Source organism: Amphiura filiformis, chromosome 10 (genome assembly GCF_039555335.1).
Source record: "Amphiura filiformis chromosome 10, Afil_fr2py, whole genome shotgun sequence".
NCBI lineage: Eukaryota > Metazoa > Echinodermata > Ophiuroidea > Amphilepidida > Amphiuridae > Amphiura > Amphiura filiformis.
Window position 1 is genome coordinate 34,169,859 of NC_092637.1, and position 27,580 is coordinate 34,197,438.

The 27,580-nt window shown below is 37.4% G+C and overlaps 1 protein-coding gene across 1 annotated transcript in view; it reads left to right on the top strand.

Annotated features, from left to right (window-relative positions):
• The window catches only part of LOC140161812 (sperm-associated antigen 1-like), a 72,727-nt gene extending 46,987 nt beyond the window's left edge, over positions 1-25,740 (top strand). The window contains exons 11-24 of the mRNA XM_072185110.1: positions 9,014-9,605; positions 12,031-12,177; positions 14,457-14,631; positions 15,132-15,212; positions 16,495-16,840; positions 18,414-18,521; positions 19,193-19,282; positions 20,476-20,589; positions 21,514-21,624; positions 22,551-22,748; positions 23,614-23,722; positions 24,295-24,369; positions 25,100-25,192; positions 25,646-25,740. Of these exons, the coding sequence (XP_072041211.1) occupies positions 9,014-9,605; positions 12,031-12,177; positions 14,457-14,631; positions 15,132-15,212; positions 16,495-16,840; positions 18,414-18,521; positions 19,193-19,282; positions 20,476-20,589; positions 21,514-21,624; positions 22,551-22,748; positions 23,614-23,722; positions 24,295-24,369; positions 25,100-25,192; positions 25,646-25,740 (2,334 nt within the window). The remainder of the gene's footprint in view (positions 1-9,013; positions 9,606-12,030; positions 12,178-14,456; positions 14,632-15,131; positions 15,213-16,494; positions 16,841-18,413; positions 18,522-19,192; positions 19,283-20,475; positions 20,590-21,513; positions 21,625-22,550; positions 22,749-23,613; positions 23,723-24,294; positions 24,370-25,099; positions 25,193-25,645) is intronic.
• Positions 25,741-27,580: the final 1,840 nt, after the last annotated feature.

Below are 27,580 nucleotides of genomic sequence, written 5' to 3' on the forward strand. Positions count from 1 at the left end.
GTCAGGCAACCCAGGTTGCTTGGTTTTCTTGAATAGAGGATGGTTTTGATTAACCCTAAACTCCCCCAGGTGGTTAAGTTGGAGGTGCCCTCTGTGTTGCCTGGTACCAGCCCATTGAAGGTCAGGCAACCGAGGTTGCTTGGTTTTCTTGAAGAGAGGGTGGTTTTGATTAGCCCTAAACTCCCCAGGTGGTTAAGTTGGAGGTTCCCTCTGTGTTGCCTAGCACCAGCTCACTGAAGGTCAGGCAACCCAGGTTGCTTGGTTTTCTTGAATAGAGGATGGTTTTGATTAGCCCGAAACTCCCCCAGGTGGCTAAGTTGGAGGTGCCCGCTTTGTTACCTGAAACAGGTGGTAGGTTTTGTTGGACTGAGGATGGTATAAATAGCCCTAAACTGCCTTGGGTGGTTTGTTTGGAGGTTTAGAGAAATGTTTGGTACATGTGAAAAAAATCTTAAAGCTTGGTTATAAGGGTGTCAAAATTGAAACCAGTGTAACCTTCCCAAAGCCACCTGATAAAGTCACAAGGTTATACAATATTGATAAAGTAAAGATATGGAAAAAATAATAGGGGGTATATAGTTCATCCCTTCGTAGAGTTATGTGGCACTGACTATATTCATAGGTTATTAAGGAAGTACGAGGGAAAGATGATATCTGTGTACGTGCCGGTCTTGTTTGCCTAGTGACTTTATCCTTTTGAAGTTCATATTCAGGTTACCTGCCAACACCACTGAGATACATCTGGGTGTATTCCTAGTATATTTGGGTGTATACCAAATACATCTTGGTGTATTCTTAGTAGTACATTTGGGTGTATCCCAAATACATCTGGGTGTATTCTTAGTACATTTGGATGTATCCCAAATACATCTGGGTGTATTCCAAGTACAATAGGGTGTATCCCAAATACATCTGGGTGTAATCCTAGTACATAAATAGGGCTGGAGGGGAGGCTTACAAGGGGTGGTGGTGGTAGGGGGGGGGGCAGCGCTCATCTGTAATTACCATAGTGTCCTTTGCAGAAGATTCTTGGAAGTAATGAAAAGTATCTGTCTTAATTTTTTTTTTACATTTCCAGTTTAAAGTTGTAATTTTCATGTGTATAATTTTTCACGGCCTGCTGATTTTGAACTACTTCACACTTCGTCGTTGGCCAGGAAAAACCTCCTTAGATGTACTTATGGCCCTTGAACATGTTTAAAACAAAACTGCCAATAGGCATAAAAAGGTTACATAGGAGGTTTTGCTTTAAACATGTTCTGGGGCCAATGACATAGGAGGTTTTTCCTGCCTGACGACGAGTCTTGTTTTTATATCTGCGATTTTGAGTTTTCTTACATAGACATTATACATAATGACTTACTCATGAGTATAAGATGCATTTTTATTTTCATTGCATTCATATCAAGTTTTTATTTTCATTGCATTCATATCAAGTTTTTATTTTCATTGCATTCATATCAAGTTTTTATTTTCATTGCATTCATATCAAGTTTTTATTTTCATTGCATTCATATCAAGTTTTTGTTTATGCTGCAGCCTTCGTATTTGGACAAATTAGTTGCACAAAGTTTGGAAAACATATTAGACTAGCCTGTACGAGGGTCAGTCAGTATGTTTTAAGAGTTGACTTGTGACGTCATGTGGATTGTTTTCATGGCATATATGATTACATAAACACTGTACCTTTGTCTTTCAAACAACACATGTAAAAAATATATCACACACATGATTACGTAACAGCATTAGCATAAAATCAATGGTCTAGAGTCAGCTACTGAAATTGAGTTGTACTTTTGCTATTCTCGGACATTTTAAACATGTGTCTTTGCTGTAATTTAAAAGGACCGCCTTTTTGCGTGATTTGGCAGTGTCCCTAGTCTATTGATTTTATGCTAATGCTGTTACGTAATCATGTGTGTGATATAATTTTTACATGTGTTATTTGAAAGACAAAGGTACAGTGTTTATATGTAATCATTGAGAAATGCCATGAAAACAATCCACATATGACGTCACAAGTCAACTCTTAAAACATACTGACTGACCCTCGTATGTGTAACTTGTAATCAAGCAAAATTATTCTGAAGTCAGGCATATTCAATTTTCAGTTTCTTATAGTCCTGAATGTACAACATTTTCAAAGCTACATTTTGCAGAAAACCCCATTGAATATGGACAACCAACTCAAAAGATATGAGCAGTTAAAGAGTTTCAAAAACAATAGGAAACAAAAGGAAATACTTCCTTTGTTTGGCTAATCTAAAAATCAATTATTTCCGACTTTCGACTGATTTTGCTTAATAACATCTCATATATTACTAGTGATTTCAATACTTGGTATAAACCTACTAGCTATACAGTCCAAACAATCAGCACTGTACATCTATGCATGGCCACTGCATGGTCATTAATTTTTGCGTCGTATTTTCATTTCGGCCACCCAGAGCACCTCATTTCCCTTCCAGTTTTTCCATACCATACCTTTATCATTTTGAACTTGTCCAGTCAGAAAGAGGCCATTCAGGTTGCTACCAGTGCTTCCGTTCCAACCGAAACAGTTATTATACCACCATGCCCCCTGGTATTCAAAAGCGCAGTTGCCAGATAGGTAGTTATCGTTATCGCGATCTTTGGTTGTGAATGCTTGCCCATCATGAGGGAGAAGTCCGTTTCCGGCGTCTCCACTGTATGTACCAATGGAGAGCTTGTAATTGTCTATTGCGTCTGAAATGCGGAATGTATCATACTTTGCGTAGGCTTTGCTAATACCATCAAAAGCTTCCAGGTCAACGCGAAGTTCGTAGTTTTCAAGCGAGGTTAACAGATGGATATGGTCAAGTCCAAGCCAGTGATCGCTGTACAAATTGCCGAAACCTTCAACGTAGGCGTCCCAACCGAGATAAAAATCAGCGGTGCCTTCAAAGCGGCGTAGGAAAACAGTCCAACCGCCTGCGTCAGTCGTCATGTCACAGTATGCGTAAAATGGGTCGTGTGGGGGGATGCTGTGGGGATGAGATCCAATCTGATAGATACCACTCGTTGTGTGGCCTTGTTCAAATAGATCAGTACAGTCCATACCTTTTTAATAGAATCAAAAGAGTGATATAGAGTTAGTCATGTGCTATACCCAGCATTTGAAATAAGCCCTATTGCAGTGCAATTTGTGGTGCAAAATTGTGATACCACATTGTACTGACTGTATATGTTGACTAGGCGGTTACCATATATTTCGCGGTTCTCGGCTGTCATAGTTATTGGCTTTTGCAGATCTCAAACCTGGGCTTCCTTGGCCAAAGTTATACCCACCGACCAAGTTTGAGCTCCATAAGCAATTTGAAATCTTTGTTTTTGACCTATGACCTCTCAACCGTAGGTCTGACAAAAAGGTCACAATGGAACTTTTGTTTGTTAGTCCAATTTCCACCTACCCACCAAGTATGAGCTCCATAGGCAAAATTTTTTGAAATTTTTACCTTTTTGACCTTTGACCTCTTAACCGTAGGTCTGAAGAATAGATCACCGTGGAAACTTTTGTTTGTTAGTCCAAGGTCCACCCACCCACCAAGTTTGAGCTCAATGGGAGCAATTTGAAATTATTACCTTTCTTGACCTATGACCTCTTAACCGTAGGGTATGACGAAAAAGGTCACCGTGGAAAGTTTTGTTTGGTAGTCCAAGGTCCACCCACCCACCAAGTTTGAGCTCCATATGAGCAATTTGAAATTGTTACCTTTCTTGACCTATGACCTCTTAACCGTATGTATGATGAAAAGGTCACCATGGAAACTTTTGTTTGTTAGTCCAAGGTCCACCCACCCACCAAGTTTGAGCTCCATAGGGGCAATTTGAAATTTTACCTTTCTTGACCTATGACCTCTTAACCGTAGATATGACGAAAAAGGTCACCGTGAAAACTTTTGTTTGTTAGTCCAAGGTCCACCCACCCACCAAATTTGAGCTCCATAGGAGCAATTTGAATTTGTTACCTTTCTTGACCTTTGACCTCTTAACCGTTGGTCTGACGAAAAGGTCACCGTGGAAACGTTTGTTTGTTATTCCAAGTTCCATCCACCCACCAAGTTTGAGCTTCATAGGGGCAGTTTGAAATTTTTACCTTTCTTGACCTTTTACCTCTTAACCGTTGGTCTGACAAAAATGTCACCGTGGAAACTTTTGTTTGATAGTCCAAGGTCAACACAATGGCATGGCTAGATTTGCAGATTAAAGTATTTGAAATTAGACTTCAATTGAACTTGACCCCGTCCTTGACCTTTGACCTTAAAAAATATTTAAACTCGTTCTTCCGCATACCAAGCTGCACCCACCCACCAAGTTTGAGCCCTGTGCGACCTACGACGGCCTCACATTAGCAGTCACAGACAAACAGACAGAGAATAGCGTATTATTATATAGATTGTCTGAGACTGAACTTCAAATTGCTCTGCGTCAGATTAAATTGCACCTCATCTTTCAAAATGGGGTCCAAGGTAAAAAAAAAAAAATGTTTAATCTATCAAAGAATTGTGAATTTTACCAATTTATTTCAATCAAAAGAAATCCACGGCACTAATTTTTTTGTGGTTTAGTATAGTCTTAAGCTTTTGAAACTTGATATGCTGTAAGCATGATACTTTTGGGGTATTAAAATTTAGGAAGAAAAAATATTCATATGCATGAAAATTTAATGAATCAACTGCACTGGCAAAATTCATGAAATTAAAAAAAGAAAATGCTATATCATGCTTTTGTATTTTCTCAGTGGGTTATAGCTGAAATCCATACACACCCTATGACATGACCTTAATCTTCAACACAGGGAGTGTGAATTTCAAATGGGGTTACATAAATGGGTGATTTCATTTGAAATCTGTAGACATTCCCTGCGTGGGAGATGAAGTTCATGTCCTCCACAGGGGGTGTATGGATTTCAACTGGAATAGGTGAACAGCCCCTACCTGTTGGTTCAGGGTCAACCTGTGGCGTTTGCAGATGTGTTTGCATCGCATTTGAGATTTCAGATAAGCGGTCTAGCATTGGCGGGAGTGTTGCACCCCATGTTCTTGCGGCTTGCTCTAACAGGATGGTGCGTTTTTCCAAGCCCGGATCAATGATGCATTCTTCAATGATTTCTTCTGATGCTGGATCGTCAGCAGCAGAGTCGATACTTCGTATGCCAGGATTGCAACACACAAATCCATACAAGGATGCGCTCGCAATCACACACAGTAACACGTTGCAATAGTAGCGGGCCATGGTTGGGTCTGCACAGCAGGCTAGCAATGTGAGTTTATGAGCACAGGACCGTATAGATATATAGATGTGAAAATTGATGCGCTCTGCACCTGTTATTATATCGAGGGGTAGGACAAGGATGCTGGTCCTATCTGCAATAGCTGCCATATTGTAGATATATGGCAATTTCTGGATTCTATATTGTACACATCACAAATATGACACATGGCAGCTATTAATTGCAGATAGGGCCTTATCCCTTGGATATAGATAGATATTGTTGCTTTAGTGGTAAAATAAATAAATAAAAATAAATACAATGTAAGCTAATGCTATGTCTGGTTCCACACAGCAAGTATGCAGTATTTGCTGTCTGAAGCAGATAACATGAGCAATGTGATGTAAAGAGATAGTTTTGTTTATGAAATATGAAATATGTGAGCATAGTTCATGGCCATGCTACAATCATAGAATTTAGTCTTGGGACAGTTTAGGACCATGAATTAAATTTGATCTCCCCTTCCCCCCCGTAACAATGTTGGTCGGGTCTTATCATCAGGCTCCGTGTTGGACAGACATTTGGGTGTATGCCAAATACATCTGGGTGTATTCCTAGTACATTTGGGTGTATCCCAAATACATCTGGGTGTATTCCTAGTACATTCGGGTGTATCCCAAATACATCTGGGTGTATTCCTAGTACATTTGGGTGTATCCCAAATACATCTGGGTGTATTCCTAGTACATTTGGGTGTATCCCAAATACATCTGGGTGTATTCCTAGTACATTTGGGTGTATCCCAAATACATCTGGGTGTATTCCTAGTACATTCGGGTGTATCCCAAATACATCTGGGTGTATTCCTAGTACATTTGGGTGTATCCCAAATACATCTGGGTGTATTCCTAGTACATTTGGGTGTATCCCAAATACATCTGGGTGTATTCCTAGTACAGTTGGGTGTATCCCAAATACATCTGGGTGTATTCCTAGTACATTTGGGTGTATCCCAAATACATCTGGGTGTATTCCTAGTACATTTGGGTGTATCCCAAATACATCTACGTGTATTCCTAGTATATTCGGGTGTATCCCAAATATATCTACATGTATTCCTAGTAGATTTGCATGTGCCCCAAATGCATCTGGGTGTATTTCTAGTTCATTTGGGTGTATCCCAAATGCATCTGAGTGTATTCCTAGTACATTTGGGTGTATCCCAAATACATCTGAATGTATCCTAAATACATCTGGTGTATTCCCAATTCAGACTGTAGGAATACACCCAAATGTATCAGGAATACACCCAAATGTATTAGAAATACACCAACTGTATTATGAATGCATCCAAATGTATTAGGAATACACCCAAATGTATTATGATTACACCCAAATGTCGTAGTAATACACTCAAATGTATTAGAAATACGCCCAAAGGTATTAGGAATATGCCTGAATGTATTAGGAATACATCCAAATGTATTAAGAATGTACACCAAAATGTATTAGGATTACACCCAAATCATGTATTTAGTAATACACTCAAATGTGTTAGGAATACATTCAAATGTATTAGAAATATACCCAAATGTAATAGAAATACACCCAAAGATATTAGGAATACACCTGAATGTATTAGCAATACACCCAAATGTATTAGAAATACACCCAAAGGTATTAGGAATACGCCTGAATGTATTAGGAATACATGTACATCCAAATGTATTAAGAATGTACACCAAAATGTATTTGGATTACACCCAAATCATGTATTAGTAATACACTTGAATGTATTAGGAATACACCCAAATGTATTAGGAATGTACACCAAAATGTATTAGGATTACACCTAAATTGTATTAGGAATACATTCATATGTAATAGGAATACACCCAAACGGACTAGGAATACACCAAAATGGATTATGTGAAAATCGCAGGATATGCTAGAATTACTTCACAGAGATAGGACACAGTGTCAACACCCTGTATTATAAATATTTTTTTCCATACAGCTCAATACTCCGTTGAAATCAATATTCTATTATTGACACAGATAAAGAAAGTTTACATATGCATTGTGTTATAGGGCGTGCACCTGGAACTTAACTAAATGGGCTAAACGTGTTCCTTTATACCTATAAAGTATAATTGTCATTCTCAAAATTAAATATATCTCAATTTTTACATTGGATTTCAAATTTTTTACGTTAAAAATGGAGTAAAAGATATCCACAGCAAGCTGCAAGGCCCCGCTAATTAGTGTACTGCTTTTCGAGTGAGTGTACTGGAAACAAAACCCTGGTTTTACCTGAAAACAAATTTTTTTCTTGTAATAGAAACATCATATGGGGTACTAGAGCATGCATAAATCGTAATAATGTGTAGAATATAGAAACGCTGTGGTATCTCATATGATAGTCATGGTCTGCTTAGCCTGAGTCGCTCGGCCTATCTCGAACAAAATCGCGATGCGTAGCTGTTAAAAAACGAGAGGATTCGCTGTACTATCACGGCAATTTTTAACACGAAGATATAGGGATGATGACGATGTGTAGGACTTATAATAGAATTCTGAATCGGGGTTCTGACTCCACCATGTCACAAAAGCCTTCTACATTATTTTGTACCCAGTCTCATGTGTGTTTGTTTTGAGTGTGTAGCAAATTAATATCTTATTCTTTTTGTTTTCAGCAGTATTATTGCAAATTAATATGTGTCACGACCTGGTCCATGGAGGCCAAAGGCGGCAAATTTGAAATTGAGATAAAGGCAAAAATATGGAGGAAAAATCAATAAAATACAAAAGAAAATACACATCACAAAACTTCATAACTTTAGACCAAGTATGCTAGACCTTTGGTGTTTTCAATTCAGTATATGAAGAGCTTTGTTTCAAAACCCCTTACATCCACTTTTGGGTGAAATTGAGTTATTGACATGACATTATAGTGTGGGTAAAAATACACATTTTGGTGGTTGTTTGACCTTCATACCACTTTCCCTTCCGGAGATATGATATATTTCCGTTTGGGAAATCTTAGGAATTTCGAAATCTGAACATAAAATGAATATAGAATTGTTTTGTTTTAATTTTTGATGTATACTAGTAGCATGGAATGTTCTTTACCTACTAAAACCAAAGGGAACTGTTTTTGGGTCACTATTTTTTGAAAAAAATCATTTTAATTAACAAAAGGTGTAGCTTCGGAAATACTCAAAAAATGCCATGTTCCCGAATTTAATTAAAAATTCATAATTAAACAAGTAAATGAGATATTTCAATTTTTCTTTTTGATTTTGAAAGCATTAGTCAAGTTACATAAAGTAGTGCAAACAAATGGGCTCAAATATGAATGCAAAGGTGATTTCTAGAAAAGGGGTAAATTTGTTTTGTTGCTAAAGCCCTTACATCCACAAAAGAGGCGATATAAAAGATATAATAAAATAAATAGGAAGGCTTCAAAATTGTACCAAACCTATTCTTTTAGTTTCTATTCATCAACACTTTATCCAAACCCAAATTGAATCAAATCGAACCAGTAATACTTGCACAATTAAAAAAAGCTGTTTTTCTCAAAAAGTCAAAAGTGGATGTAAGGGGTTTTGCAACAAAGCTCTTCATATGATTTATATGATATTAATTTTTGTATTAGGTAATAATTATAGCAACTAAATTTTCAAAAGTGCCTCCTTTGGCCTCTGGTCCAGATCGTGTCGCATATTTTCAGTTTTTAATCTTTTCTCTCTTTACCTTTCTTTTTTATCACTTACACAGGACCTGCTTGCTGATTTGGACTCCAAGGAAGCAAAGGCCAAGAAAAAACAAGAAAACCTTGAAAAGGCAGCATCCACCTCCAAACCTGGGCAGAACAGTGCTTCACCATCAAGTCCAACTAAAGGTGGTAGACGACTCATAATTGAAGAAGTTGAAGGTAGCGAAAGTGAGGAGGAACAGTGGGAAGATGCACATGAGGAGGTTGTCAAGGAAACAAAGAGTAAACAGAATGGAGAGGATAGGGGTTCAAAGCTTGTGAACGGGGTTGGTACCACAGAACCAAAAGTTGAGCACATTTTGCCTACTAATAGTGCCCAGGAATCTCAAGTGCCTCAAACGAAGAATGAGCCAGAGATCATACGTAATATTCCCTACGAGGAGGAGAGCAAGCCCTGTGTGAACGAGGAGGAGAAGACAAAGCCCTGTGTGAATGGAGAGTCAGATGAGGTCGACGGTGGCTGTGTAAGTCGTCCTGTGCAAGTCGACGATACTGAGAAGGATACTCAACAGAATAGACTGAATAGTGAGAAGGAGAAGAAGAGTCAGGAAGATCAGCAACAAGGGCATCAATCAGAGTCTCCAAGTGTCAATGGTATGAAGGATATTCATGAGATTGCTATGGAAATAATGTGCTTTTTCATTTGAAATCCATACATCTCTCACGGAAGACATGACTTTAGTTTTCCACACAGGGGGTGTATATTTCAAATGGAGTCACCTGTTCAGGTCATGTAACCTCATTTGAAATTCACACTCCTTATGTAGAAGGTCATATGCCGTATTTTGTCAAATAGTCGCCCCCCCTTAAATAAACGCCCCCACCACTTTTTTCAACCAAAATGTTTCAAAAATGCCGATATTTCCATGCTATCTTGTGTAGTAAGCTTACTAAGTTGCCCACATGGTCGATAATAGCGTCACTTTTTGGCAAAAATCTGTATTGGAAACCCGGAAGTGAACCAGAAGTCAGTGTTTCTAGTTCATAGTTCGTCATTTCAGTGTGAGTTTTAAGTTTACGTAATGATTTTAACGGGAATTATCGTTCTAAAATTGACCTTGAATAAATGCCCCCCCCCCCTTGGGAACAGGGGCATTTATTTGATGAAATGCGGTACCTTCCTATTAAAGGGGTGTATGGATTTTAACTGGAATAGCACATTACAAACTGTAGAGGGTGATGTTTAGTTGATCAGTTTACACATGAATTGCTTAACTGTGTGTTTCTATAGGGAAGTTTAAGAAATAATGATATTTGACCGCCAATATATATATTTCCGAAGAAATCATCAAAAAACTGTCGAATAATTAGTCTCAACTGTGGTATACTACGTTTGAGTCTAATTAGATAAGTTTTTGATGATCAATATCTTGGGATATACACCGAGTTGGAACTTTTAATTTCAATATGGTACTGAGAAAAATAGGGTCTTTCACTTGAAATCAATATATTACATGATCATGATGATTATCATCAATAAAAACATTGTAGACTACCAATATCACGCTGTATAAATGTCGGTAATTTCATTAGGAATTAGTCACATTTACAAAAAAACATTTACCTGCTCTTTTTGCATGAGTGCTTGAAAGGGATGACATTTCATATACGTAAGTTTTAAAGAATTTGATTTTCCAAATATATCAGGTCACCTTCCTTTAAAAATAAATCTTTTTCACAATTTCAGCTGAAAAAATTTAGGAACAACCCATTATTCCGAAGGGTCATAAATTAGTCCAACAAGGGTGAAAGTTTGGATTTACGGCATTTTAGGTTAGGACTAGGGACATGGTTAGGGTTAGCTTTAGCGTTAGCGTTAGTGTCATGGATAGGGTCAGAGTTAGGATTAGAGTCATAGTCAGGTGTAGGGTTAGGATTAGGGCACACCGTCATCATCCCTATATCTTCGTGTCAAAAATTGCTGTGATAGTACGGCGAATCCTCTCGTTTTTCAATAGCTACGCATGGCGATTTTGTTCGAGATAGGCCGAGCGACTCAGGCTAAGCATAGTACGACTATCATATGAGATACCATCAAGTTCTATTCTACACATTATTACGATTTGTGCATGCTCTAGTATCCCATATGGTGTTGCTATTACAAGGAAATTTGTTTTGAGGTAAAACCAAGGTTTTGTTTTAAATACACTAACTTGAAATTAAATACACTAATTAGCTCTGGTTACATTTTTACTGCATTTTTGGCGTAACGATTTTTAAATCGAAAGTTAAAATTGTGATATATTTAATTTTGAGAATTACAATTATATAAAGGAACACATTTATGATCCAGGTGCGTGTATAATAGAAAATTCGATCACATGTGTATATCACAATGCATATGTAAACTTTCTTTATCTGTGTCAACAATAGAATATTGATCACCAACGGAGTATGAAGCTTTATGAAATTTTTTTTTTATAATATAGCGTGTTGACACTGTGTAGGGCTTATAAGGTTACAGACATTTCCAACAGTGAAAGTCCCTGTGCATTGTATGAATTCTCTCATATTCATGATGGCCAATCGTTCGATTGTGATGTGTCTAACAATCATGCCAGCGTTGCATGCCTTCGTGTTTGCGGTATGTGCAAGTAGTTTTGCATTTCTTGGAACGATCAGCTCTCATCGGGTGATGCTGAGACTTAGACTGTGTGGAGTTCGTCTGTATCTCTTTAGTCCATGGTTATAGGCTGTGGTTAAGGTTAGAGTAAGGATTGGGGTTTATAACTATATAGAGGCTGTCAGCATTTCGCCATCTTGTGGGTACAAATGATGTGCGTGTTCATGCATCGGACACTACCCTCAGGGCGCAGCTTGCCACGCAGCTGTTATCACGCGTCAATGCGGTGATTTTTCTCTTCGCGCATGGAGATCAAATGACCATCGCAGCGTGTACCCACATGATGGCGGTATATGACGGCCTCTATTGGCTATTTGGACGAATGTCCCTTTATTTTGGACTATTGACCTGAAACCAAATATTCAACAGCAAAATTTTCTGATCCTTCCTGTCCAGGTGTGCCATCCCCTGCTCCTAGAGTAGATCGTCCATTACCAGCGGCTGTAGTGAGCATGAAGGATAAGGCATTGGAGCTCTATAAGGCTGGGCAGTATGGAGAAGCGAGGGACAAGTTTACTCAGGCTATTAATAAAATTCTTCCAGGTGAGTATTGTGTAATGTTCATGGTATTAATACAGAGTGTCCCCAATGTAAAAATGGGGTAGAATCAAAGAGTACCGACTCCGCCATGTTCTGCGTGTAACACGTTGTGCCAAAAATGTACGCTGAGCACTGCATGTGCAAACCTTTTAACCACTGACGCTTAAGGGATCTGAAATGAGCGTTTTGACAGTATTTTTTGTGGGACATGAAAGCACATCAGACCTATCGAATTGTATTCTGAATGCGAAGAATGTCTTTCTGATATAAAATAATTTTTATTTTTGAAATTCACGATATAATACAAATTTTATGACAAATTATTAAAATTTGATATTTTTCAAATTTTCGATATATAACAGTCCTCGAAGTAAATTTTATAAATCTAGTGATATATTCTTAAAGTGTATGTAGCTGGAAAGAAAAAGCCGACGATCAATTGAAAATTTTGACCTTTCATATTGAAGATATGGATTTTTCCCCAAAAGACCTAACTTTTTTTTGGTGTTTTAGGGAAAATACGAAAGGTCAAAATTTTCAATTGATCGTCGGTTTTTCATCCCACCCAAGGTCTTAGCCAGCCATGCGTCCACCCGTCTTTAAGACGGGCTAATCTACTTTTAGACGGGTGGATTTAATGGATTTTACAGATGTGATAGCTCTAAAACAGATGATTTTAAGGTTATATGAAATTGAGACTAATTCAGAGTGACATGTTAAGGCCAAATCAGGACATATTTGACCCCAGTGACCCTTCCATGGATGTATACAAGTTGTTTTATATTTGAGGGTCAAATTTTGGTATCTGCTTGGACGGGTGGTTTCTGATTTCTGGCTAAGACTCTGATCCCACCTACATACGCTTTAAGTATAAATCATCAGATTTATAAAGTTTACTTCGAGTACTGTTATTAAATATCAAAAATATTAATTTTTAATCATTTGCCATAAAATGTGTATTGACATTGCGAATTTCAAAAAATCAAAATTATTTGATATCAGAAGGACATTCTTCGTATTCAGAATGCAATACGATATGTTTGATGTGCTCTAATGTCCCACAATAAATACTGTCCAAACGTTCATACCCCAGCCCTTAAAGAGATGCAAGTTATTGTTCGAATCTGGGCTCTTGTTCACAAATGCTGGAAGTATATTAATCTTTCAACCATGAGCGCAAACCAAGATGGTGGGTTTGCGTATTATGCAATTCTGAGTCGGTAATCGTTGGGTGATGTCCAGAATGATAAGTATTGCTTTTTTTCTTGATTTGAAAAAAAAAATTTAATGTAAAACAAAACACTGTCTTTTGAATTTTAATACAATGGTACACATATATGTCACCTACTTATTCTATTAATTTCATGAACATATCTTCATTTGTTTTGATATGACATTGATATTATTGAAAATTCATGAAAACAGGTTTGGTTTTATTTACAGCACAAAAAATCTTGTGTAATGCATGGTTGATTTATCACCATCATGCTGCTGCTGTTGCCATATAGTTTAATTATATTGGACAAATCGTGCACTCTTAGAGGAAAAACACCAAAATTGGTTATCAATTTCAAATTTGCCCATATACATACAGATATTGACACAATCATAGTATTTAGAATAGCTCATTATAGGTGTATCTGTCTAGAGGGGGGATCACTTTTCATTTTTGTAGGGTATAAAAATTTGGCATGGAGCGCTGAACTTTGGAAACTGGTGAGAACTGATTTCCCGGCAATATGTATGGCTTGTGAACCAAACTTAAGACATGTTGGGTCTATCGAACTTGGGTAAATTACTAGTTGTAGAACTTTGAACTAGCCCCTACAATTTTGTGAGTTTGACTAAATATGAGACATTGAACTGTCACAGCATGATCTTCAACTGATAGGGTCTTCAAAACTGCTGGTGGGACTGAAAAGGTATCATTGACTGTTGCACTTACCAGTAGCACCTGTACATGTCAGTTCCCCCACTCAGATTTGATTAACCAAAGTATAATCATGTGATGCGATCAAGCAAAATCAGTCGGAACTCAAAAATTTTCAGTTTCTTATTGCATGGATAGCAAAAAGCATTTACATGTACAAACCTGGATTTTGCTGAAAACCCCATTGAAATTGAACAACCAGTTCCAAAGATATGAGCAATTAAAGAGTTTCCAAAACAAAAGGAAACAAACAGGAATAGTTCCTTTGTTTTTGGCTATATCTTAAAATCAATATTTCTGAGTTCCGACTGATTTTGCTTGATCGCATCACATAATTATCATACCCATACAGATAAAGAAGATTTTGGTAGCGCCCTAGCCTCCTTGTACAGCAACCGAGCTGCGTGCAGTACCAGAATAGGGGATATTAAAGCCTGCATCGAAGACTGTGGAGCATGCTTAGAGATGAATCCATACAATGCCAGAGTCCTGGTTAGACGTGGTGCAGCATATGAATCCAAAGAAAAGTAAGTCTGGTAGCAGAGTGACTACCGTATTGTTCTTTGGTGGAGTTTTTCAAAAGTGAGTGTTTATTAAGCAAATTTTAATGAAAAAAGCTTAAAAACGGGGGTAAAAAGTGTAAAGCACAACTCACTTCAGGTTTGTTCCAGAGTTCAAATCCAAGATGGTGGCACCCATTCATAACTAAATACTAATCGGTTTAATGTTATTTAGGGTGTTTTGAATAATGAACCCTTCAATCCAGTTATCCTAGTTTCTGCTTAATAGGCAGAGACTTAACCATGTGACCTTTCTTACAGTACCCCTGATTGGTTAATTACATGGTATAATCATCTGAGCAACCATTCAAAATAGAGCTTTTTGATCACTGAGCAATAATCCCCTGTCAGTCCTTCAGACTATTCTTACCAAATCTCTGATTGGCTCAATACATAATATAGACTTATATATAACCAATCAAATTAGTTTATAGAGACTGATGATTCTATTTCATGTACTTTTTCAGGTATCGTCATGCATACGTGGATTTCCAGCAAGCTCTGTCTATGGATCCTTTGAATAAAGTAGCCCAAGAAGCCACTTCAAGGTAATGTACATTCAAATGATGCAATCTGTACTATGAGCCGCTTGTAATACTAATAGCAGAGACTCATAACATCGTAGATTGATAATTTGGTGGATTACGGTGACAGACTACTACAGACCATTCACAACCAGTCCAAGTCCCTGTGTCTTGTATGCTGTGAATTCGCGCATATTCATGAGGGCCGATCGTTCGATCGTGCCATGTCTAACAATCATGCAGTGGCATGCACAGCACATTGAAAGTGGGGGGGCAGGTTGTTCAGTTCCCCCGAATGGAGTCTGATTAGGAGTGTAAGCGAGCGGAATGACTGACTTCCCCGAATTACCAACAAAAAGGGGGCATGTGCCCCTGCCCCCTTTACGCACACCACTGCAATCATGCCAGCGTTGCGTGTCTTTGTGTGTAGCATTGGTCATAATTCAATCTCTGAATTTCATTCAACAACAACTCATATCTTGCGCAAATAATATGATATATATGTTCATCTTGAAAAACAAAACATTTCAATGTATGTCACAAAGTATGATTAAGTATTAATTTCAGGGAGATAACAATGACTTATTGCATAAGGCTTAACATTATAGCGGGTTTCAGCGAGCATGTGAGATTGCAGTGAGTGCACAAACATTATAATGTCAACCAAATATGTCTTTATAATTCAAACAGCATGTAACATATAAGGCCAAACTGAGTTTTACATTAAAGAGATCTGATATGCATAATCTGCAAGAAGACGATGAGCAAGTGATTATGAATCTAACCATTACTGAAAATAAAGATTTACAACTTTCCTCTCATTTTGTGGGAACATATGTGACGTGTCATGTCAAAAGGAGACACTTTTGGGCAGGATCGTAAATGGAGAAATAGCCAAAATCTGCCGGGGTGATTTTTTTTTCACAATTTGGGTTTGTTCTGAATTTGTGATGTTATTAATGTTTAAAATATTGTCTGATATTTTCAGACCGGAATATAATTGGCATCTTGTATTGTTTGAGACATTTTTCAGGGTAATTCCTACTCTATCAACATTGTCAATAATATTTTTAAAGGCCAATATCTTAATTTCCAATTTTATGATACCATAACTTACTCAATATCTTCGCTTAGGAATGTCCGTTTTCATTTGTGAAAACGGCGGGGTGGAGCAAAATATCTCTATATTTAAGATATGTAAAAACCTCAAAATTGATAACCTGCCCAAAAGTGTCTCCTTTTGACATGACACGTCACATATATCTTTTCATTATTTTCATTCTGTGCTCTTATTTGTGTCCTTTAGATTGGTGCGGCTACTACGAGAAGAAGACGGTTCCAGCTGGCGTGATAAACTCCCCACCCGGCCAGATATGCCCAGCATGCCAAAAAGACCACCCATCTTGACCACGATGGCTCCTAGTAACGCAACAACTCCTGTCACTGTCAACACATCCACTACTAAGGCTACCATGACATCTATGACATTGGGTCAGGAGTCAAAGGTCAAAGCAGAAGTCAAGACAGAGGTCAAGCCAGAGGTTAAACCTGAGCATAACAAAGAGACAGAGAAGAAGAAAGTGGAACCAACGCTTACAAAGGAGGAAAGGTTTCAAAAGTTGAAAGATGAGGGCAATGCATTCTTCAAAAAGGTATAATAATTTTTTTCAGGTGCATCAGGTTTTTTGCATTTTATATTAGCGTCATTTGATCAGTTGGTAGACAACTGATATTTGTGTTATGTTTATTGGGGTGTGTAACGTTTGTTTGTTCTGTTGATGTGTGTGTTATGTGTTTACCGACAAACGAGGAAATGCACTTGACATTTCACATTGAAACCGAGGACCACTCAGCAAAGGGGTATTGTCCTCGGTTTCAGAGGTCTGCAAACAACCACAATTGCATGTACAGGGTGTAACAATAAAATTTGTACAATTTTTAAAATAAGTATGCCGCTTATTTTTTGGTTTGATATTTATATTTCTATCAAGATAATTTCTTTAGCCACCAGATAAACTTTGTTCCAATAAAATCGATGCTATACAAGTGAAGATATGGCCAATTATGTAACCTAGAACCTAGTCTTAAAACTGCTTGGGCCACTTTTGTCTAAGTGTTACAAAAGTGACTGAGTGATAGAGTTGAACCATGGACCAGTTGGACGATTACTATATGATAGGTAGTTTTAAACAATGGGGTATTCGAACTGGTCGAAATGATTACATAATAGAATATCTCCTTGAGTTTTTGAAAGTCACAACTAAGCACTGACATAACAACCTCATCTACTAGAAATCGTCGCTGCAGCTCAACAACTTCAACTCCAATTCACGTTGGAAGAGGATATTTTTATGGTTGTGACATTCTGTAGCACATGGAGTCAAGCAGAAACCAAACGATTGTTTATAGCTTATTTTCCAACTCATTTCTCCATCAAGGCATACAATTACATAATGAGAAGTATCTATAGAATTTGTTAAATGCTGGCAAAAGTGATCGCCCCAGAACAGCTAGAAGCCCAGCTGAACTTAATATCAAAATTTTATTGTTTTGTACTTATGGATGCAAAAAATATTCTCAGTTTTACCAATGGTATCTAAAGGATATGAGAATTACTTTATTTATAAGATAATTTGAAAGAAATTTCATGACTTCATTGATAGATTTTAAAGAAATATCATATTATTATTAAGTTCATGTTAATTATAATTATGCAGAAACACCACTTTTAATTCTTTTGTGTCCGTTCTTTGATGTTTAATGCACGATTAGCATATCTACGCGGTTCAAACTTGATATGCGCATACATGGCAAAAGTGACCCAACACGTTTTCTGGTCGATTTAATTAATCGCACGTAGCTCTTAAACCCAAGCTAGTAAAGAAACCAACTAAACGTCTTCTTCTAGCCAAGATATTACTGATTGTATTGCATATAACATTTGTGCCATAACTCTTTCATTTTTTTCCTGAGAGGTCAAAATGCAATTGTATAAATTTTATTGTTACACCCTGTATAATGCATTTGTGAGATACGCCCTCTATCGTGCATTAAATAATACCGGCCGCGGTTGCTTGGTTAAAATTGCATCTCATACACATGCACACAAAAGCTTGGAAAGGGCATAAATGTCCACATTTGAAAAATTAATACTCCTACATGTAACCATCCTACCCCCATCTTTTACCAATTATGTTTTGAGTTTATACTTTTTATTTTTTCCAGGGAACCTACAATGATGCAGTGAGATGTTACTCATCTTGTATAGACACGGACCCAACACAAGTAGCAAGCTACACTAATAGAGCACTGTGCTACCTTAAGCTTAATCAGGTAAAGGCATTTCAGTGGTAAATCAAAGGAGTCTGGAGACACTGCCTTTGAAATTGCAGGGAGACACATATTTCAGAATCAAATTAAAATTCATGGTTTGATTTTTGACCAAGCAATGGTTTGTGAACTTTTAAATATTAAACATTTGTGACATCCCATGTCAAAACCAGACACTTTTTGGCAGGTTATCAATTTGGAGGTTTTTACATATCTATAAAATATAGAGAGATTTTGCTCCACAACGCCGTTTTCCCCAATAAAATCGGACATTCCTAAGCGAAGATATTGAGATATCGGCCTTTAAAAATGTTATTGACAATGTTGAGAGTAGGAATTACCTTGGAAATGTCTCAAAAATATAAGAAATACCAGTACATTCCGATCTGAAACTATCAGACAATATTTCAAACATTGAATAACATCACAAATTTGCAACAAACCCAAATTATGAAAAAAATCATCCACGAACAGATTTTTGGCTATTTCTCCATTTACGATCCTGCCCAAAAGTGTCTGGTTTTGACATGGGACGTCACATTTGTTTTTGTCACTAGGTACAATGTAGGACCCAGTGGAACAAATATTTTGTTCAGATTTAAAAACTATATACATTTTTCTCAATTTCACAAGCTGTGTAACAACGATATTTTGACACTTGTCTTTCTCTACAGTTTCATAAAGCAGAGACTGATTGTAGCATTGCCTTAGCATTGGAAGAGAACAATATTAAAGCCTTGTATAGGAGAGCCCAGGCTAGCAAGGTAAGACAGGTTTCAAATGGGCTTTTAACAACATCTGTACCTGATGGGTACTGTGAAACACTTTATTTTCGCGGGTACTTTATTTTGCGAAATAACAAGATTCTTTGAGGGTTTTAAATTTGTGAATCCAGAAGATTTACTGTTAGTTTCAATGTAAATTTTGTATTTCGTGGGGAAATTTAAGTGTTTCACAGCAATTCCATTTGAATTTCAACCAATTTAAACAGTTTGAACACTTTCAGATCCAACCGTTTTTATCCAGTGCATGTAGTGTTAAATCACATGCGTTGACTCAAAGCACCGGCATGTTTACACACACAATCAAAGGCAGCAAGTACACCTATACGCGTGCAAAGTAACTCCGACAAGGTACTGCCGGTACTCTTGGGAGGAAGCAAAATGGACTATAACTGTATTCATAATTATCACTTTTCACCTACCAACTTTACGCTCAAATAAGTAAAAAAATTAATCACAACATACATTTTGCACTTCAAAATATATATCGAACAGGCTAGAATGGACTTAGCGCTATAATGGTAGTGGCACAAGCGTGCTCTAATCTGTCACATAAGTCATTGTACTGGATAATAAAAATTTTAAAAGTGATAAATGTTGACATTTATACAGCACCTTTCACATGTATCAAAGTGCTTAAAATTAATGCAGCTGTCATTATGTCAGCTGCTATACAATGCTCAAGGCATGCTCATACCTTTGGACGGTGCTCAAGGGACAATATTCCTAACATCTCCCCATTTCATCCCTGGGTAGAAAGAGGCAAGTGAGGTAAAGTGACTTGCCCAAGTGCATATACGAAGGCACTGCTAGAACTCAAACTCGCGACCCTCTGATTGCGGGGTAGAACCCTTACAGCTGCGCCAGTGTGCCACACTACCCCTGTTGAAGATTTTGGAAATACCTTCCACAGGGGGAGTAAGTTTTTCAAATAAATTGGTCAGAGTTAATTATTTTGAAACCTATACTCTCCCTGTATTATGGCTTTACCTATATCTTCCACAACTGGAGGAGTATTTCAAATGGAAGTTATCCAATTGCCTATTCCATTCGAAATTCATACTCCCTCTGTGGAATATTTTAGCTAAATCTTCCACAGGGGTAGTGTGGATGTTAAATGGAATAGCCCAATGTCCCTGTGGACTCATCTCCATTATATCTGTTCTTGTTTTCAGGGTTTGAAAGAGTACAAGAAGTGTCTACAGGATTTGACTAGTCTCCTGAAGGTTGACGCACAGAATAAAGAAGCTAAGAAGGAAATGGATGCTGTTAAAGATCTATGGAGAAAGGTAAACCATTTCATAAAGTCTTACAACATAGAGTGTGTGGCATCAGTTTAGTAAACACTTTTTGAGAACAAATATTAATTTTAAGCAGCTTATGCTAAACATCAAGCACAAGTTATAATAATGATAAATTTCAACCAGTTTTAAAAATAAGGTGAGTCCTTCGGCCACAAAGTCACTATAGGCCCCCTGATAATCTGTATCTTACAGGTCTACAGGGCCTGGATATTTAGTTACTAAAGTTAGATACCACAGCCAGGTTTGATCTTAGGATCGACCACATCTAATCCTGCTATTACCTATATTACATGTAATAGCCCTAATGTGAACAAAAACCTAAAACATAACACTCTCCTAGTGACGTGAATGAGCTACATGTATAAAAATCTTGCAATATAGGTCCTTGACCCAATCGACAGCTTCACCCCCATTTTTCTTCATAAAGATTGAGTTTTTGGTATCGGAAGAATGTTCACATTTTCTCATTACTCCAGTGAAATTTTTTCGTTTGAATGGTGTGAATAAAAATGTAGTGATTTGTGATAACACACTGGAAGTGTATGCACTATAATTCTGTATAGGGCATTGTCATGCATGGGTTTTGCTTCTTATATCAAAACCGCTGGAGCAATTTGCCTATTGTACGGTTTCGCCATGATGCAAGGAGAGCCTCAAACTGGTAAGTTCGAAAGGATGAAAGGAAGAATTACATTACGTAATGTTATATGACTGGTTCAATTCCCATTCATGCATGCTGCCAGATCAAGGCTCTCCTTGCATATGGCGGAACCATGCAATGGGTGATGAATACAACTCAAAATTGGGAAACATTGTTTTAATGGTAGACAGCAATGTATGATAGAAAACAGAACATGAACAGTCGGACCACGCCTTTAACAATAGCTTGGTTTCTCTTATTACCTGCAGGAATTGATGGCAGCAAAAGGAGAATCGGCGAAATCAGGCAAGAAAAGTAAAGCAGAAAAGAAACCGACAAGAATACAGATAGAAGAGAGTGATACCGACAGCAATGAAGAGGTATGTTATTGTGATGTGGAGGAGGCCCCCACACACACACCCCTGTTTGTAAATACCTGCAAACGAGGACCTGATTCTGCATTTGTGACGTGTCATGTCAAAAGGAGACACTTTTGGGCAGGTTATCAATTTTGAGGTTTTTACACATCTTAAATATAGAGATATTTTGCTCCACAACTCCGTTTTCCACAATGAAATCGAACATTCCTAACTAGCGAAGACATTGAGTTTGTAAGTTATGGTATTATAAAATTGGAAATTGAGATATCGGCCTTTGAAAATATTAGACAGTCAGCCAGTCATTACTGCCTGAGGATGGTAACAGTTAGTTACCGAAAATATTAGCAGGTAAATATTTATTTATTTGCCTTCAGTTTCCGTTGAAAGTTTTAAAATTTTCTTGGTTATTATTGACAATGGTGAGAGTAGGAATTACCTTGAAAAATGTCTCAAAAAATACAAGATGCCAGTTATATTCCGGTCTGAAACTATCAGACAATATTTTAAACATAAATAGCATCACAAACTCGCAATAAACCCAAATTGTGAACAAAATCACCCCAGGCAGATTTTTGTCTACTTCTCCATTTACGATCCTGCCCAAAAGTGTCTCCTTTTGACATGACACGTCACATATGATTTAATCCTATCTAACCAAGGATGATTTAATCCTATCTAACTGAAGACACACACACCCAATTTCAATCAACACACCATGGATCTACACAACCGACAACTTTCTATTCAACGTGAACCGTCCTGAACCACCTAAACGTGGACAACTTTTAAATGCATAACCACCCATCCCTCGCACATGCAACGAAGGAAAGTTTTTGAATCCAAAAAACTAGTGCTGTATTTTTCTGGAATTGGGAGTAACTGAATGTAAATCATAATGGATGTCACACTGTCATATTGTGTTTCAGAAGGAAGATACTTCTCAAGTGCGTCCAAACCAGAAATCGTCCAGCAAGGCAGGTAAATCGTCCAGCAAAGGGGACAGTAAGTCTACAGCAAAGGAAAGCCAGGAAAATCCTGCTGAGAAACAAACAAAACAGACTAGCAGCAAGAAAGCAGCCCGCAATAGTAAACCAACCACCAACGCAGCTCCCAAACTTAACAAGGTAAAATTCTTGGGTGTTCTTGAGTTAGACTAAAGACTCCATTCAGGAATTAACAGCTAACAGAATAAAGCTCAGCTGTATAATCCTTCGAAAGATTTCTGTGCTAGGCTAATTACATGCAGTTTTACATGGATTAATTAACTGGGAAGCAGTTTTGTATTGATGAATATTAATGAGCTTATTTGCATATTCTTTGTATTCAAGGCATAACTTAGTCCCAAATTTTTGTATAGCAAAATTGCTATACAAGTTAAAATTTTGCATAGCAATTTTCTAAATTTGTATAGCAATTCCTTGGCATACTATAGTTTGTTTCATTTTCCAGTTTACGTACACTAACAAGTTTACAAAATTTAAGCTATGCTGCACGTCTACAATCACCATGATTTTTTTGATGAACTCACCCGCCCACTTATCACATCAACAATTTCTATTTTCAATTGATGTTTTACCTGCAAATTTTGGGCAAATAAGTTTGAGGAGTTCACATAGTTGGCAGTGGAGCAGACACCAACGCCTTTTATTTTTGTAGCACACTTTTTACAAAGGCACCCTTTTTCTTTATAAAGTCAGGACCCCCGCCACTTTTAGCTTTTTCCGCCACTCATCAAGTTCACATGGGTTCGGGAGATGAAATTTGATATTTGAGACTGTTTAAGACTTGAAAATTGCATTGCACATTTGCGATGTACATTGTAAAATTCAGTCGTAGTTGGCTATGTTTATATCGCAAATTGGGATGCGATAACGGCTAAATTATGCCCTGTTTCTATTTGCAAGATTTTGTTGTGGGAGCTCTCTTTAATTACCAAGTGCATATTGAGTTGAGCTATTATAATAAATATGTGTTGTGTTTCTGTGATAGGTAACAGCTTATGAATTCATGCAAGCATGGATGTCCTTAAAAGGAACTAGAAATCTAGCAGGATATGCCGATCTACTCAAGCAAGTGCCTCCTAATGATCTACCTAAAGGTATGTCAACAACTCTTCCTATACAAAGGTATAGGAGCAAACCATTGTTCATTGGTGATGAAGCCACACTCTTACAGTGGCGTATGCACGAACGCAAGTTAACAGAAGTGTGAATACGTGTTACACATGATACAATTTGTCATGCCTGGCAGGGCCAGATTTACCTTGTTGGAGGCCCTGGGCCAGGCTAACAATTGGGAGGCCCCAACCTCACGTTGTAAATTGCAAATTTGTAAAAACTGGCTGTAATGAATGACAGTAGTAAACTTTGCACCATCTGTTTTGCGGTCATTGAGTGAAATCGTCTCAGTTTGTGTTCTACTTTGGGAGCTCATGCTCTCTCAGAAAATCACCTTCCGCAATGGCAGAATAGATGGCGGGTAGTTGTTGTCTAAACTAACAATTTCCTTCACCTTGTATATCATGATATCATATAATCATAATTCGTATGACTTGCTTTGTCAAGAGAGATTTAAAAATTTTGGTCACTCAGTAAACAAGGTTCGGCCCATTTGTCCTGATGATGAAGAATGTAAATTGAATGTATATTCTGAATATGTTTGTTTTTACAGTACTGAGTAATAAGTTAGATGGTGATATGTTGGGTTTGATAGTGAGAGCAACCTCGGATCAGCTTGCAGAAAAAGGTATGACACTACATGGGTTGGGGGCACACACTTGAAAAGTGTATGGGGATGTGCGGCAGTCAAGGGTCCCGTTTTCAGGCTTCCTGGCAGTTCCAAAGAGAAACATGCTGCAGTTTTTTAGCCACATACGAGTAAGACTCCTAAAATTGCCTGTATGTGTGATGTATGGATATCAGGATATGATCAATTTAATTAGTTTTGGTTAAAATTTTGATTAAATGCTATCAGGTAAACAGTTCAAATCCTATTGCAACCAACCAAACTTGGGCTATAGCTGCACTATGGATTCATACATATATTGGTGGTATCAAGAGTCACATACAGAGGTCAAAGGTCATTTCAGGTCAACTTGTAAAATAGGCTGAAAATGTAAGATCTGGTCTTTTATAAACTGTTGAGTTCAAATCCAATTGCAAGACCAAGTGAGGGAGCAGCCCTGATAAGTTATATATCATTTTAAAGTTTACGACCCAAAGAATACGAATCTGGACATTACTCAAAATAAAAATGTGCAAGTTTCCTCACATTTTGTGGGACCTGTTCCCATATCGTTGTTGGGCAGAAAAAACCTCCTATGTGTCATTGGCCCCTGAACATGTTTAAAGAAAAAAAACCCTTATGTAACTGGTTGGCAGTTTTGTTTTAGACATGTTCAGGGGCCACAAACACATAGGAGGTTTTTCCTGCCCATAGGTTTTTTTACGTAATGTTTTTTTCCTTCAATTTTCAGATCCAGGCATGAGTTATTCCATCCTCTACCATCTCATAGATGTAGAACGCTTTAACACCATGGTGCTGTTTTTGTCCAAAAAAGACAAGAAAAGTAAGTGAACATTATTTGTAAACCCCAACTGCTTTTTTTGATGGATTTTATTTCACTCTTTCACTCATGTCTATGTTCGCAATTTGAAAGGAAAGAAACTCTGCATACAACAACGCAGCATGTTGCGTAGTTGTGCAATTTGTTAACGTGCAGATACGCTATGCCTACGGCACAACCCATGGAAGCACTGATCTCACAACAACATTGTGGTCGAATGGCTCCATTTAGTTGATAAAATGTGGGTGTTTTTTTTCAAGTTCTTTCATATGATTTAAATAAGTGTAAAGCTTCATTTTACATACCAATATTAATACTGTGTGATATCAGATATCAATATGCCGCTTTTGCCATGAAATACTGACCGAGCCGAATATTTTCTACAAAACATTACAAAAATTAGATGAATGTTCCACAAAATTACACCACAACTTTTCTTTGCATTTATCATTTCAGGTCTACGAAAAGCCTTGGATAACTTAGAGTTGGCCAAATGTGAGGCCTACACCACAGAAGATGTCAAAACCCTACGACAAAACTATGCTCTATGAGGCGCTGTTAAGTGTAAAACATATTTAGGCAGAAGTTTTCATCTGTAGGAGTTTCTTAGATAAATATAGCTTTTATCACTTTTAGGCGACAAAAAAACCCAACGAAACCCTGTTCTACGGGCCCAACAGACCCAGGTTTTACGTTCTTTCTTCGTTTAGCTTTATAAAAGCAGTTGTTCTTTATGCCTCGATCACATAGAAGTATGCGGTATTTCGTATAACGAATACCGTATACCGTATACTTCTATGTGATCGCAGCCTTAGCCAGAGCGGGTTGATCTTAACTACAAATTTTAAGGAAAAAAGACAAACCAACCGATCTACCGACCACACTTGGCAAATCCGTCCGCCTGCCCGTAGAACAGGGTTTTATTTTTTTTATCGCCTTTATCATTGTATGTTGTTTTGCCAGGAATTGAATGGAAAAAAACTAGTGTTGGTCATATTAAATAGCATGATTTGACTTAAATGGATTTCATTTTGCTGGGGCGCACATAAATACCAAGATATGGTCCATTGATAAAACAAAGTTTTCAACCTATTCCTTTCTGGGTTTACTCTACTTTGTTCGACATATAAGTGGCAAAAATTATTCAATTTTTGGTTTTGTGTGTTACAATTAAATCCCAAATTAAGCTTGCATGAATTCACTAAGCTAAAGCCACAATTTTTCCGTGTTACAAAATTTAAACTCCGTGTTACAAATTGGACGATTCCCTGATTTTCCGTTTTACATTATAAATCACTGAAAAGTGAATACAAGCATGTTTTTAAAAGTGTAATTTGTCTTATATACTTATATGCACCTTTTTACTGTAGTCTCCCCTCAACATCCCCATTAAAATTAAGCATCATCAATTGTCTTGTGTGTACCTCCGATAGCTGTATTGGACAGAATCTTGCATCGTAGGCCTAGAATAAATACTAGAATGGATTGTTTAATGGTTGATTACTGCTAAATTATCACTTTTCTTTGTTTTCTTTCGCAAATCAACACAAAAGTTTGACATTTTACACAGTTTGTCACTATTTTGTGGCATTTTCAAATTGCCGTGAGCAAACCCCGAATTATGTGAATTTTTACGTTTTTCCGTATCACGGAGAAATCGTGCCTTTACACTAAGCACACCAGCATAGGTGCTGCACCCAACCATGTGCATACCATTCTGTAATAATCCAGAATGTTATGAGTCTTGCCATTTACACATCGAACTAAGTATATATATACATGAGTACAAAAGTGTGAAGAAAGTCTGGTTAATAGTGACAGATCACTAAATGTCACATCATATTATACAAGCCGCTTACCCGGCTTTCGCAGTTCGTAAAAAAAGAAGAATTCCTTTTTAGGTAGTTGGGGGATGAATTTTTTGGCAAGTTTAAATTGTTTGTAGAGATCGATTTTACCAAATTATTATATGACATCCATCATTGCATATTGCTTAGTTAGTATTTTTTCCATTCAATTTCTGATTAGAGGAGGGGAATCACTCACAGGTGAAAAAGTAAATCATGATTCTGGCTTCAGTGAGAAGAACCACTGGATCTGTATGCCATAAATGGGTGTATCCTAGGTGTAAGCTATAGAGGTTATCCACTTTACTCATGTGTGACTTCTAACAAAAGGCGCTGATTCCTGTAGTATTCCTCATTCAAACCAATTCAATGCACGACCTCAGAGTTACCTGCATGACTTTGGCAGGCTATTTTGAAGCAGTCATAGTTACACATGCAGGTACTTCTTTAAGTCCTAAACAAGGTATAGCAGTCGCTGATAGGATATGCAACTTATAGAACACGGATAACCTCTATTCATGAGTCAGACTAGTGTAAAGACTCC